The sequence below is a fragment of the Lissotriton vulgaris genome, chromosome 10 (assembly GCF_964263255.1).
Source record: "Lissotriton vulgaris chromosome 10, aLisVul1.2, whole genome shotgun sequence".
Classification (NCBI taxonomy): domain Eukaryota; kingdom Metazoa; phylum Chordata; class Amphibia; order Caudata; family Salamandridae; genus Lissotriton; species Lissotriton vulgaris.
The window spans coordinates 411864090-411878817 of record NC_141698.1 but is presented as its reverse complement, the minus strand read 5'-3'; the positions used below and the strand labels follow the sequence as shown (position 1 = coordinate 411878817).

The 14728-nt window shown below is 46.1% G+C and overlaps 1 protein-coding gene across 1 annotated transcript in view; it reads left to right on the top strand.

Moving 5' to 3' along the window:
• The first annotated feature begins 1090 nt into the window (after positions 1-1090).
• Positions 1091-14728, top strand: part of ALG1 (ALG1 chitobiosyldiphosphodolichol beta-mannosyltransferase) — a 442794-nt gene continuing 429156 nt past the window's right edge. Inside the window, exon 1 of the mRNA XM_086941231.1 lies at positions 1091-1456. Coding sequence (XP_086797357.1) covers positions 1171-1456 — 286 coding nt within the window. The 5' untranslated portion in view covers positions 1091-1170. The remainder of the gene's footprint in view (positions 1457-14728) is intronic.

Below are 14728 nucleotides of genomic sequence, written 5' to 3'. Positions count from 1 at the left end.
CGTTGGCTCAACATCCTATGATTCTGGGAAAACCACTTAGGGGCAGATTTATGTTGTACTTGCGCCACATTTGCGTCATACAACGGTGGCGTAAACGTGGCTCATCCCTGCGACACATTTACAACGTGACGCATCTAGGCAGATGCGTCACGTTGTAAAGCCCTGCGCCACATGTGGGCGTTCCCGGACAGGTGCGCCTCGCAAAAGTGGCTGAGTTAAATCTACAAGATTTCACTCACTCACTTTTAGGCCAATGCTGCGTTAAAACCCTGCGCCTGCTTGAAGCAGGCATAAGGCTTGACGCAGCATTGGACAGATAGGGCACCCCCGAGCCTTGCTGGAGCTGCGTCGCACTTGCGACGCAACTCCAGCAATGCGCCACCTTTATGGCACAGATGCGTGAAGCATCTGTGCCTTTTTTGCCCCATGGTGCGCCGCACATGGGTGGCGAAGTGCGGCGCACAATAACTGCGCCAGTTATTGTAAATCTGCCCCTTAATCTCCCCGTGTTAGGCTGCATGCAATCTGCAGTAAGGTTTTCCAATGTGATTGAGGTAGCATATTAATGCTTCAGCTGGCTAGTGTGAAGTCTTCCCCAGCCTGGGAGCATGTAACAGACCTCGCCAGACACGGAGCTGTGGTTTGTACGTCTTTGTTCTTCAGCATTCATCTGTTAACTGAACGCATTGCGGCACAAACTTTATCAACTACACCCAACTGATTACGGGCCTCAAACGCACAAACACAGAACACGACAGCTAATATCAACAACAAACACTTACAAATCAATAGGTTTACAGTGCTAGCCAAAAGATTAAACCTATTGGCTTTGCATTTTCTTGTTTGTAATTGTTTGCACTACAGAGACTATAAATCAAATACCTTTGTCAACGGAACAGGATTTGCTACTCAAATAATGACATCATTTGCATTTTTTACGACTGCAGTCTATATTGTTTTTCTTGGTGTCGCACGGTAAAAGCGGGCCCATATATTGTTGCCGTTCGTCTGATGGAAAAGTTAGCATTTTTATTAATGGTATATTGTATTATTTTTAAAAACGAAAGGGTGTTACTATTGCTGCTCGCGTGATCATAGTCTTTCTACTATTTTTACTCTCCGCGGATACCGCGCAGGATTGAATCTCTTCCGTAGATACAGCTCTATAGGATGGCTGGTTGGAGACTGCCGTTGCTGCTGCAAGTGACAGCGCTGAGCTGCGTCCTTCTCGCTTCACTGAGCTGGGGTAGCAGCTGGGCATGGCTGCGCTTTCCGCTGCTGCTGGCCTTCACGGCACTGTCCACGCTGGGGTTCTCGTGCATAGCCGCTCCACGGAAGGGTCTTCGGCGAGTATGCGTGCTAGTGCTCGGTGACCTGGGCCGTAGCCCACGTATGACGTACCACGCACTTAGCCTAGCGCGCTGGGGATATGCTGTCAATCTCCTTGGCTTCCGGGGTAAGCTAAGGCTGTTCTTTAAAGTGACCTGTAACAGTGCTTTAATTGAGACCGGTAGACAGTACCGTCACTTCTGATTTTTATCCATTCAAGTACCGGCACTTCTCTACCGCCAGGGAGACTACCGGTGTTCATGTCTGATACATAACGTTTATTTCTACTTCCTGCGGGGCTGTCAGCGTGGAGCCTGCCTCCAGTATACTCTGACACCAAGCTGTAGCCCCGTGCTGAGTCCCTGTTCAACAGCTGCTCATTTCTATTATGTCTTTAACGTGGGGAGTGTTGGGAATTTCACTTTCATGCTGAATTGACAGAGCAGTGTCCATTCAGACTCTGCTCAGTCAATCACATTCACACCAGCTTGTGCTTTTGTGCATGTGCCATGGCTGCATGAAATGCGTCAAAGGGGTTCAGTAGTTGTGTGCTTTATATTGTTATTGTACAGATCTCTAATACGAGCAATGGATGAATTAGGTATATTTTTTCCGATACATGTCCAGCAAGCAGAGAGTCTTGCAGAATCCGTCCGTTGTACCCAGTTAGTTATTTTCTTAGGCTGCCCATTCACTGTGGACAACACACCCCTGTTCAATCACTGACCTGAAACTAAAATATAGCATTTTTGTGGGTTCTGTGCTGAGATTCCTTCTGTGCCTGAAGACGCCATGACTCAGTCAGTCTTAGTTATTTGAGGTCTCAAACATATTTCCGTGTGCTACATAGGATAGCTTGAACCAGGACCCTAGTAGTTCCTAGAAGGTTGGTGGCTTAAAGCAGAGGGTGACAGATAGTATGTATTCTATAGTGTGGAGGCAGGGATTTAAAAGAATCTACCCTAGAATATTTTCCTACTCGCTGCCTGATCCCAACTAACAACAGTGTAAGAAGATGGCTACACATCTGCCTTCATGCTCTACTGTGGCACCTCTGGACTGGTGGATTCATGGCTCATCAAGAGGGATAGTTAAGATGTTTTGACATCCTCCTTTCAGAGAAGCGTGGCTCAATGGTTAGAGCGGCAGACCCTGATGCAGAGGTCTGGCCTGGGACAAGGGTTCAATTCCCACCTCGGCGGCTCTTGGACTCAATTTCCTCGGACCTTATAATTCTCGCCTCGGTGCCTAGTCTAATCATGGGTCCCACTCTGTGACTCTGGGCAATAGCTTGCTTAATCTCCACAACGGCCCCAGCAGCGCTGTGGATGCCTGGCTTCACCTTGGGGGTGCCCAGGAGTGGACATTTCACAGGAAAGCCAGGATGGGTTCCACAGCGGTATGAATACAGCGCTACGAGGCCTCCGGGTAGAAGTGCGCTATATAAAATACACTACATTTACATTTACATTTACTCAAAAAATGTTTGACTGGTTTCCATAGTGCCTAAAAACTATGAATCAACACAGGGTACACCCATCACTGCCTCTCCTTCCCCATTGCAGACCCAATATTACACAGTGTTTTTCCATTATACAGTACTGACCCAAATTAACATACAAAACCGCCATTGCCCAATACCCCACAGTGTTGAGATCAAATAATGCTTTCCTACAACACTGCAGGCCTGACATCACCCACAGTGTTGACCAATTGGCACTGTTTCTACTTTGTCAAAGTCGTTCTGAGGATTCTTTCACATGGTCTGAACTGGCCTATCCATAGAAATAGAATGGGCTGCATGAATATGCCTATTGCATGTGCTGAAGTAGAGGTGGGTCCAAGGACTGCACAGATACTGTTTGGTGTTACCTGGTTAAATAGTGAAAAATGGTAAAGCAGTAGTCTGAGGAGTGTACATGTTGAAGCTGCTGTGCTGGTATTTTACCCCTCAATTTCCTTTCATGTGTTAAAGATAGGTGGAAGGACCATGGCCACTTGCATTACAGACCCATCAACATATTGTGAATATCTAGAGATAATTTTAGACCACACAGCATATTTCTAAATCCATTTAAGTGCAAGCGGCTGCATGCATATTTTAGTGCGTTTAAAGCAGCAGACCAGCTATTAATTACTCTTTATGTGTTTGTCACCTGTGCAGAGGGCATCTGCACATATAAGGAAATTTGAGACTACTAACAAGGTTATTGCAAGTGCAAAATTATTATTCAACTGATCGCAGGGGTATCATTGTGTCATGTCCCGCCCACTAGCCACACCCCTTGCTCAGTTTGAGTACCTGCACTTATTGTTTCCCCATTTAAAGCACTTCGTGTACAGATGGAGTGTCGTGCTCATGCTGATCATGCCCGTGTTCCAGGTATCAGATATTCTGGGTCAGGCAAAACATGGAAGATTTGGGGGTTCGTGTAAACTCACTTAATGTTGCATTGACAAATTCTCTCCCTCTGTCTATTTAATCAAACATATGCACTCATGCCTGAATGCCTGAATGCCTGATAAGTTTCAGTGATACAAACACACTCAGATGATAGAATGTGCACTTATAAGAAAACATGCAAATGTTAGTATCAAGGTTGTCCCTATCTATTGCTGTTTAAGTCTCTTTATTAAAATTTCTTTGTTTTTTAACCCCTTTATCTTTCTATTTGTGCTGCTATTGGCCTGGTAGCCATGATTGACAGCATCTAGAGTCACTCAAAAACAACCCAGTTTCCGTTTTTATCCACATTTAAAAATAAATACAGACTGGAAAATAAATGTTTTTCTGTCTGCATTTATCTGTAAAAATCAGTAAAAACGGCAAACAGGGAGACTTAGTTTTATTTTCTACCAATCCCCTGCTGTCCCCACTCGTGTTCTGGACTATTGCTGCCAGAGTGGGAGAAAGGGTGAAAATATTTCATGTACTATACAAATGTGGCCATGTAGCCCAATAATATACAGACAGTAACCATCAAACTTATGCCTTGGAACAGACCCAGTTCAAGATGCGTTCATTCGATCACTTCCTTTATGGCGGAATAGGGAAATCCAACCTCCTGCCAGCTAATAAACTTATTTTGGATGCATGAGACAAGGCAAATTCCTCATTGGATGGAAATGTAAAATTACACTGGAAACACGACTATGGTTGGGCAAGGCCCTAAAAGAAATCACCAAACTGAAGGGTTTTGCTTTCTGGGATAGTGGTGCCCTCATGCCCTTTACCTTCCTACAGTGCGATTTTCAACTCCAAGATTACCAACAATATAAATACAGTTGCCACATGCCCGGAAAGCCGATAATATTCCCCAAAACCTCCCAGACTATGCCCCTCAGAAGGCAGACTCCTAAAAGGTGAACTATCTGAAAAAGCGTTCTCTTACACTTATAAAACAATAACAACATTCTGGATGTCTTCCGGAAATGGAAGCTAACAAACATGGGAAATGGAGATGGGCACACTTTAGACATTGATTGGGAGGTGGCACTAATGTTCCCAATAGAAATCGCGATAAGGTCCCGGCTACGCCTCGTACAACTAAAAAACCTTCATAGGATATATTATTACAGTGCCACCTCTATAAGATGGGCAGAACACCTTCACCCGAATGTCTTCGGTGTGGGAGGGACTGGGGAGGCTTCATCCATACCTTGTGGTTATGCCCCAGCCTACAGAGATATTGGGAGAAATACGGGCAGAGTAGATTTTGAGCCTAGAATTCCGATGTCCTGATGACCCCAAATACATCCTATTGGGTATACCTAATGATGTTGACCTACCGCGTATGAAACTATTGCTATGCAATCTGGAATTAGTGGTTGCTTATTGAGATTTGGCCAGAAAGAGGGGGTCTCCCATAACACTGAATCCCACAGAATGGAGGAAAGGTATGGACTTATTTATGGCTGCGAAAGAGTGACATACAAGAGTCGGGGCTGCCTATGTAAATTCCTAAAACAAATATGGGGAGTGGAAGACTACTATGGACTTGCTGGCGCTGATGACTCAACCATTGATTTGTCGCAGTGATAATATAGTGCCATGCCACTTTACTTATTTTGCTTTACTGAAAAGGTGTATATCACTGTTGTACCCTACCGGGACTCTTCATACTATCTGAACACTTACTGTCTGGTTGTCTTACTGCCATGCTCGTATGTTTTGAAAAACATAATAAAACTACTTTTGGGGGAAAAAGGCTGCAGTGAGCAACGCTTCTGGAGTACAAGGAAGGCAGACAAATGTTTTTGTTTTGTATGTCACTAATGCAAATATGTAAGAAAAAGCTATCTGGCTCAGATGCCTCTGTGTCATCGAGCTAGACACAACAACCATTTTAGATGAGGGAAATCTATTGTTGGGAAGCTCTAGTCACCAATACTTCTACCAGTTAGTCTGTTGGTTCTCAGAGTAATATTGTTAGCCTATATTATCACATCATTTTGAATGGGTCTTCTTGCACACTGCCACGTTATTGTGTTTTAATGGGAAAGCCATGTTTGGTGAGTGAACACCACTCAGTAGTCAACTAATGTGCGAGAAGCACTACGCTCTTTCTCTGCAGCACCACACAAGTTCTGCCCACTCAAATGCTATAATCCAGGTAAACATGTGGAGGGGAAATTTTACTAGACAACAATAAAACAGTATAGTGCTGCAGGTACAATAATTTGCACTGCCACATAAGCTACTGTATTTTTGGATACTGTCTTTCGCTTCTCTCTTTCACATTACTCACTCCTCTTGTGAGTCTAAGCAGGTCCCCTTCAGGTTCGTTTAGTGCAACATTAATCAAGGCTCAGGTGTAAGTTCCCTAGTTGGATTATGGATGTGCTCAGTTCAGTACAGTTGCCTAGATACAACCTCACCACAATGCAGGTCTCTATGCGTATCAGCCTCTTGTGTCTCTGATCTCGCCTGCTTCCAAGATGAGACGACATGGTTGCAAGAGTGGCCCCCAGTCTGGGTAGGCTGCAGCAGGATGGGACAGCCATGAGTCCGTCAGTAAACAAAGGTAATGGATGTCAGTGAGGGCTCATCGCAGGCATCAGACCTGCTTCCGTGTCAGTGGGCAGCAGATGGGCTACCACTTACTTGTGTGTCACAACAGCACCAGGGTTGTGGAATTTAATAACATATCTACTTGTCCATGGGGCAGGGTGCTTCATAAATCTACTTGTCTTGTAACAAAATCCACTTTTACCTTTGGTGCCATGTAGCGCGGTGACAAACTATGGCAGCAATCTCATTATATAAGAGCTCTGATATAGCCTCTCTGATTATGCCAAGGCTCAAACCATATTATTGTTTGAATACTTGTAATCCCCTTATGTTGCCACATTTTCACAGATCTACACACTGGGGCTGACCGTAGTGCTAAGCAATAGTTCCAGGGTTAGAATGCCCTTTGGAGTCTGTGCAAACCTACTAACTTTAAGGGCTTTCAACATCTCTTCTCTAATATTTTCCCATACTGAGGGGTATGTTGGAAATTTACTCCTGACAATGGCAGACGTACACCTTCTTCCAGCATTAGGAAAAAAGTGTTTGGAAGTAAAGTGAACTTGCAAACACTCAATTTTTCACATGAGCTAATCTACACATGCATATTCACTCATGCTAACATATAGTTCACAAATATTTTCTAGGAGTACTATTTCTTGTCCTACTTCCGTAAATTCTTGGGAATTCACAAAAGCTGTATAGCTGCACTTAATGCACATGGACATGTACCATGGGTACACTTTTGAGACTTTCTTTAATAATTGGGTTCCTAATTTGGTCTAATGTTGACCATGTCCTTTTGCGTTTATTAATATTTATTTTCTCTCTCTCCATTCTGCTCTTTCACAAGGAGCATATTTGCACACAAAGTAGTTTTGTTCAGTGCCAGTAACTACTGTGGCAGTGTGTGTTTTTTGAGACCAAAAACTATTTTTGCTTTTGCCAATGTTGGTTATAGTGGTAAATGCCGAGCACATCCCACAGCAATAATGTTTTATAAAAACCATGCCAAAAAGTGTCCCACATTGACAAAACTAAAAAGTTGACCAACAATTTCAGACCTACTGGCTTTGCCAATGCTTGTTTATTTTTGTTCCCCATAATTTTATTGAAACTGGTTACACAGATTTTTATGAATATTTTTGGGAAATACTAGCATGCATCAACACATGTTACTAAATGATGCTGCAAAGGAATTGTACCTGAAATTGTAAAGTGCTTTGGAGAAATGTTTTTTTCCTGCTTTCATTATTCTATCAACATTGTATTTTGAAAGCAAAGGATCATAAATCTTGCTTTCAAGCTTCTGCAAATATTTGCATCAAATTAGAGCGCATTCTGGGAGCATTATATATTGCTAAACTTTGAAAACGTGTGTACACATTGTTATACTTGAACCACTGTCAGTAATGCAGTCAGAGCTTACATTTACTTAGAGCGCTCACCCTAATAATAAAGGCTTTCAATCAATGAACCACGAATAGCTTAACTAAACGGGCGATTTGATGCTGTGCCCGTGAAAAAGCGCGTGCACAGCATCAAAGCCACCAGCCTCCCTCCCACAAGCTTTCCCCAGCGTGTGCTCTGGCATTTCTCCTCCCCTAATTATTCACTGCCCACGGCTGGCCGGCACATCAAAGGCTGCTGCTCCCCGTGTGTCTCGCTTTTAGTGGGGTTTTTGTCGGTTCTTTACATTAGATGCTATCATGGTACATGAGACCGTACTTTTCTTTTGTTTTTTCATGTACAGATCTTCTCGTATTATTCTGCCATTGAAGATTGCTTTTGAACTGTTGGACTATACTGGGAAGCTCCCTGCCGGTATTCTTCTTTAAAGAAATACTTTTAAAAAACATGGTGGTGGTCTTTATCCGACATCCGGGGTTTCTTTCTTATTGTTTTGAGACTTCGTACTGCATTCTGAATTAGAGAATGCTATGTTAATTTTACCCCTATTTGTAGTTTAGACTTGGTATTATTAACACGTGTGCAATGTATGACTATTATTGGGGCGGTTCTGGCACCCAGCAGATGCTTTTCACAGGACTCGACCTTGCAAAGTAGATTGTTTTTCTTGCAACTTTGTGCTATTGTAGTGATAATACGGTTCATACCAACTTGCTTGTTTAGCTGCCGTTTTTAATTTTCACTTATTTCCTCTGTGGACGCTACCGGTGATCACAATGCTTTGTTATCTTGGGTTTTTTTCCCACTTAAACTTGTGCTCTCTGGTGTGTCCGTTCACAATTGCGGTCCTTCTCCGTTTTTAAAATATTGAACCAGATGTTATCTTAAACTCCAGGGTTTGTGATGTAATTTTTTTTAATGTGCCGCCACATTTTGCTAATGCAAGATTTTTTATGTAACAGAATCTAGTGCATTTACTCTTGTGATTGACCTTTCAAAATCTCAGTGGCCATCTTTTTTCCTCTTTTTATGGCTCGACCTCTGCCAATGCGCCTGCCAACCCACCATACAGCTCCACCGATGTACCCACCACACAGCTCCTCCGATGCACCCACCACACAGCTCCGCCGATGCACCCACCACACAGCTCCGCCGATGCACCCACTACACAGCTCCGCAGAGGCACCCACCACACAGCTCCGCAGAGGCACCCACCACACAGCTCCACCGATGCACCCACCACACAGCTCCACCGATGCACCCACCACACAGCTCCACCGATGCTCCAACTAAGCCCCACCAATTCACACACCACACAGCTCCACCGATGCACCCACCACCCAGCTCCACCGATGCACCCACCACACAGCTCCACCGACACAGCTCCACCGATGCACCCACCACACAGCTCCACTGATTCACCCACCACACAGCTCCACCGATGCACCTACCACACAGCTCCACCGATGCTGCAACTAAGCTCCACCAATGCACCCACCACACAGCTCCACCAATGCACCCACTAAGCTCCACCGATGCACCTACCACAGAGCTCCACCGAGGCACCCACCCCACAGCTCCACCGATGCACCCACCACACAGCTCCACCAATGCACCCACCACACAGCTCCACCAATGCACCCACCACACAGCTCCACCTACACAGCTCCACCGATGCACCCACCACACAGCTCCACCGAGGCACCCACCACACAGCTCCACCGAGGCACCCACCACACAGTTCCACCGATGCACCCACCACACAGCTCCACTAATGCACCCACCACACAGCTCCACTAATACACCCACCACACAGCTCCACTGACACAGCTCCACCGGATCCGTCGGATCTCTAGGGGAACCGGATTTTATGGATCCACAAATACGGAGAAGCTCCGTAGTGGAAGGAGTGACAAAAGTAGTTAGCTGATGATCCCCTTCCATTCTTGGGAATTCCGAGGGGGCAGGACCACTGTCTGTCCTCTGGGGGAAGGAATTGTAAATGTTGGAGACCTTGGTTGCAAAGAACTCAGCAATTCGATTGCAGCCCTCCGTGGTGCAGAGTTTCTTAGGCACTGCGGCGGGTTTTCCTATTGCAATAGATTTATAAATAGAGAAAAGCTCCTTGGTGGACTGCTTTGCTTCCTCTATCTTATTGCAGTAGTACAATGATTTGGCCTTCCTAATCAGCGTGTGATAGGCACGTCTGCAATCTATGTAAACTGTTTTGGCCTGCGTGGAATAAGCTATCCTCCATTGCCTTTCGGCACGTTTACATGTTGCTTTAGCCGTTCGCAGATCCTCATTGTACCAAGGTGCCGATCGTTGCACTCGGCCCCCTGATTTCGCCATACCCAAAGGTGCCACCTGATTCAGGGCTTCCAGAATGCGCTGGTCAAGGTTGGAATTAATTTCATCAGCCCCATCGCCCCCAGGATGACCTTTCTCGGTGAGTGCCAGGTTGAATTTGGCCTGGGAGAACGCTGTCCATCTGCGCCTAGGGTGTTTATCAGCGGGAGGGTCATTTAGGCGTGGTCCCTGTATTTCGATGGTAAAGGGGACGAGGAGATGGTCGGACCATGTGATGGGAATCGGGGTTTGGGCATCCACTTGGTTCCAGTTAGCAAAAACTGGGCCCAGAAGGTGGCCCAACTTATGGGTGGGTTGCAATACCTTCTGTTCAAATTGTAAGCTGGCCATCGTATGGCATAGCTCACTCGCCACCCTGTCCGTGGGGGTATCTAGATGTAAGTTAAGATCCCCTAGGACCAGGTATTTGTCCGAGCGTAAAGCGGCTTCTGTGACGCCTTCCACTAGCTTTTCAACAAAGGCTGCAGTGGAGCCTGGAGGGCGGTAAATTAACAGGCCTTTCAAAGTGAAACAGCCATTAATAGAAATGGAAAAGGCGCCAGCCTCACTGTCGTCAATCACAGTGCGATCTAGCTGACATTGATAGTCTTGTGGAGTCTTGGTCAAGCCAAGTTTCCGTGAGGAAAAACAGATCCCATTGTTTCCCAGTGAGAAGGTCATGGATGTCGAGGGAGTGTTTTCGTAGGGAGCGTACGTTTAGTAGACCACATACCAAAATATGCACCCACCACACAGCTCCACCTATGCACCCACCACACAGCTCCACCGAGGCACCTACCACACAGCTCAACAGATGCACCCACCACACAGCTCCACAGAGGCACCCACCACACAGCTCCACAGATGCACCCACCACACAGCTCCACAGATGCACCCACCACACAACTCCACAGATGCACCCACCACACAGCTCCACAGATGCACCCACCGCACAGCTCCTCCGAAGCACCCACCACACAGCTCCTCCGATGCACCCACCACGCAGCTTTACCGATGCACCCACCACACAGCTCCGCCGAGGCACCCACCACACAGCTCTACCGATGCACCCACCACACAGCTTCCCCGATGCACCCACCACAGAGCTCCACCGAGGCACCACCACACAGCTCCACCGATGCACCCACCACACAGCTCCACTAATGCACCCACCACACAGCTCCACTAATGCACCCACCACACAGCTCCACCAATGCACCCACCACACAGCTCTACCTACAAAGCTCCACCGATGCACCCACCACACAGCTCCACCGAGGCACCCACCACACAGCTCCACCGATGCACCCACCACACAGCTCCAACGAGGCACCCACCATACAGCTCCACCGAGGCACCCACCACACAGCTCCACCGAGGCACCCACCACACAGCTCCACCGAGGCACCCACCACACAGCTCCACCGAGGCACCCACCACACAGCTCCACCGAGGCACCCACCACACAGCTCCACAGATGCACCCACCACACAGCTCCACCGAGGCACCCACCACACAGCTCCACCGAGGCACCCACCACACAGCTCCACCGAGGCACCCACCACACAGCTCCACCGAGGCACCGTGCACACAGCTCCACAGATGCACCAAACACACAGCTCCACAGATGCACCCACCACACAGCTCCACCAATGCACCCACCACACAGCTCCACCGATGCGCCCACCACACAGCTCCACCTAGACAGCTTCACCGATGCACCCACCACACTGCTCCACCGAGGCACCCACCACACATCTCCACCGAGGCACCCACCACACATCTCCACCGAGGCACCCACCACACAGCTCCACCGATGCGCCCACCACACAGCTCCACCTAGACAGCTCCACCGATGCACCCACCACACTGCTCCACCGAGGCACCCACCACACATCTCCACCGAGGCACCCACCACACATCTCCACCGAGGCACCCACCACACAGCTCCACCGAGGCACCCACCACACAGCTCCGCCGATGCACCCACCACACAGCTCCGCCGATGCACCCACCACACAGCTCCGCCGATGCACCCACCACACAGCTCTGCTGATGCACCCACCACACAACTCCACCGATGCACCCACCACACAGCTCCACCGATGCTCCAACTAACCTCCACCAAAGCACCCACCACACAGCTCCACCAATGCACCCACTAAGCTCCACCGATACACACACCACTCAGCGCAACCACAGCATCACTCAGCGCAACTACAGCATCACTCGGTGCAACCACAGCATCACTGGTTCAAATATGTTCTTTCAATGTTTCAAGCTGTTTTCAAGCTTTCACGCTTTATTACAAATCACAAAAAGATGTTAATATTTCACTTCTGTTCTTGGATTTTCGTCACATTAAAAAACACTGAACATAATCTTCACAAAAGTTATTTACAAAAGTTTAAGCTATTGCCATTACAACTTAAATAAATTATTTAAGTATTAAATTTTAAAAAAAATTAAAAGCCATTGTTATTTGTAATATCAATACATCTAAGTCACGTAAATACAAAACATGTTGCATTACAAATGCTATAGGTGTCACATTTGGAAAGTTATAACTATTGGCGTTGTAAATGACAAATCTATTAATTTAGCTATTTTAAAAAATAACACATAAATAAAAAAAAATCATTTATAAGACCAATAGCTCAAACTTTCCTAATGCGAGCCCTATTGCATTTCAAATGCTTGTTACTTCTGTGACAACGTCAGCCCCAGGAACAGCTCTGGGTGTTGGGAGCTACAATCACCATGGGCAAGACTCTTGATTTAAGCAGTGAGGTCAACCTTGATTGTTCCTATTGCAAGGCCGGCTGTCTGCCCGTGATTCCCTCTTGGAACTCTACTTCTAGAGAGACTGCTCCCACCTTCTTTGGACTTGCAGATCGCTTTCTGTAGTCTTCGTTCTCCTGGTAGACCCTCCACAGTAGAGTCTAGAAAGTTGTGGCACTGCATGGAATGTTCCACCTCCTGTGGCTTGACATGCTCTTCACTTTCTCAGCAGGCAGGCTGGCTTCCAGGCACTTCAGGTCAGGGGTATAACTATTCCTGCAAGTAAAGACTCCAATTGATGTACCCTCTCTTCTGCAAACCTGGCTGTCACACAGACACCAGTTCTAGTTGTTGTCCAGCAGCCATTAAAGTATGCTGCAGAATACCCCCTTACTTGGTGAAAGAACTTTGGGCCATATGTATGAAACTTTGGTTTTGCGATTCTCGGATATCGATTTTTTTGCGAATGGCTATTTGAGAATCGCAAAGTGCTATGTATGTAGAATTTGCAAATAATTTTGCGAATCCTACATACTCCTTAATTGCGAATCGCAAATTGCAATTCGCAATTAATGAATACCTCTCCATTCATTCCTATGGGCCTAAACAAAGGCCCATAGGAATGAATGGGAAGACATTCTCAATATGCAATTCTCAATTAGAGAATCGCAAATTGAGAATGCAATTTCAAGTGTGCCAGGGTGTCAAAAGGACACCCTTTTGCACCCCTGAAACGTACATGTGTGAACATGTGGCACACATACATGCCCTAAGGGCATGTATGTCCGCCACATGACACTTTGAAAAATGCAAAAAAGTGCATTTTTCAAAGAAATCGCAAATTACCACCAACTTGAAGTTGGTGTTAATTTGCGATTTCTTATGGCCAAATTGCACTTTTTCTGGGCCTCTTACATTGCATTTAAGGAATAGCAATTTGCGATTCCTTAAATGCAATCGCAAAAAAAGGAATCGCAAATTTTGCGATTCCTTATTTTGCGAGGCAGTTTTGCTTTCATACATCCCACTGAGCCAAATTGCAATCGCAATTTGGTATGATACATATGGCCCTTTGAACTTGTGCAACACAGATTTAAGTAGCTCCCATTCTGTTTGTAATCTCAAGACAGGTTTGTGGCATTTCTTCTGTCAAGTGCGCTCTCCAGGCAGAGCCTTTGTGTAGTGTGACGATCTTCATAACAGGGTCGTTTTCAGCCTGAAGTACCCATAACAGAGGCCCAAAGAGGTGTGAATTTTCTGCAACTGACTTTTCACCAGCCAGGCTGAACAGTAATGAGGATAATGGCAAAAGGCTGGGTTCACCTAAAAGATCTCTCTCGCCCTGAACAACAAATAAGAGATTCCCACTCGAACACCTACCAAATGACATTATCCCAGGAAAACTGATCAGCAGCTCCACTCAGCAGGGGCTGCTTAAGTGAAGTTTAAAGGAGACGTGCCACCTCGATCCATTTGCAGGAATGACAGCAATACTCTTCCACTGTATGTGAAAACAATCTCCCCTACATCTTGTGCATAGGAGCAGGCTGTTTGTAGCTCAAATGGATCAACATTTACCAAAAACATGACAATACATGTTTCTGTGCTCTGGAAGGTCATTCAGAAAAGTTGAATGGTCATATTTCAATTGCTTAATGCTGCATTTACATGTTAAATTGGAATCAATAGGTTGAAATCTTTAAGAGACAGTGTTCCCGTGTGTAAAAATGACAAAAGAATGAGGTTAAACTGTCTTGAAATGTGCCACATTATGCTGCATAATTTGCCTTTTCGTGACACATAATTTAGTCAACACTTCTGCATAATTTGGTCCTCCGCAGCCACATA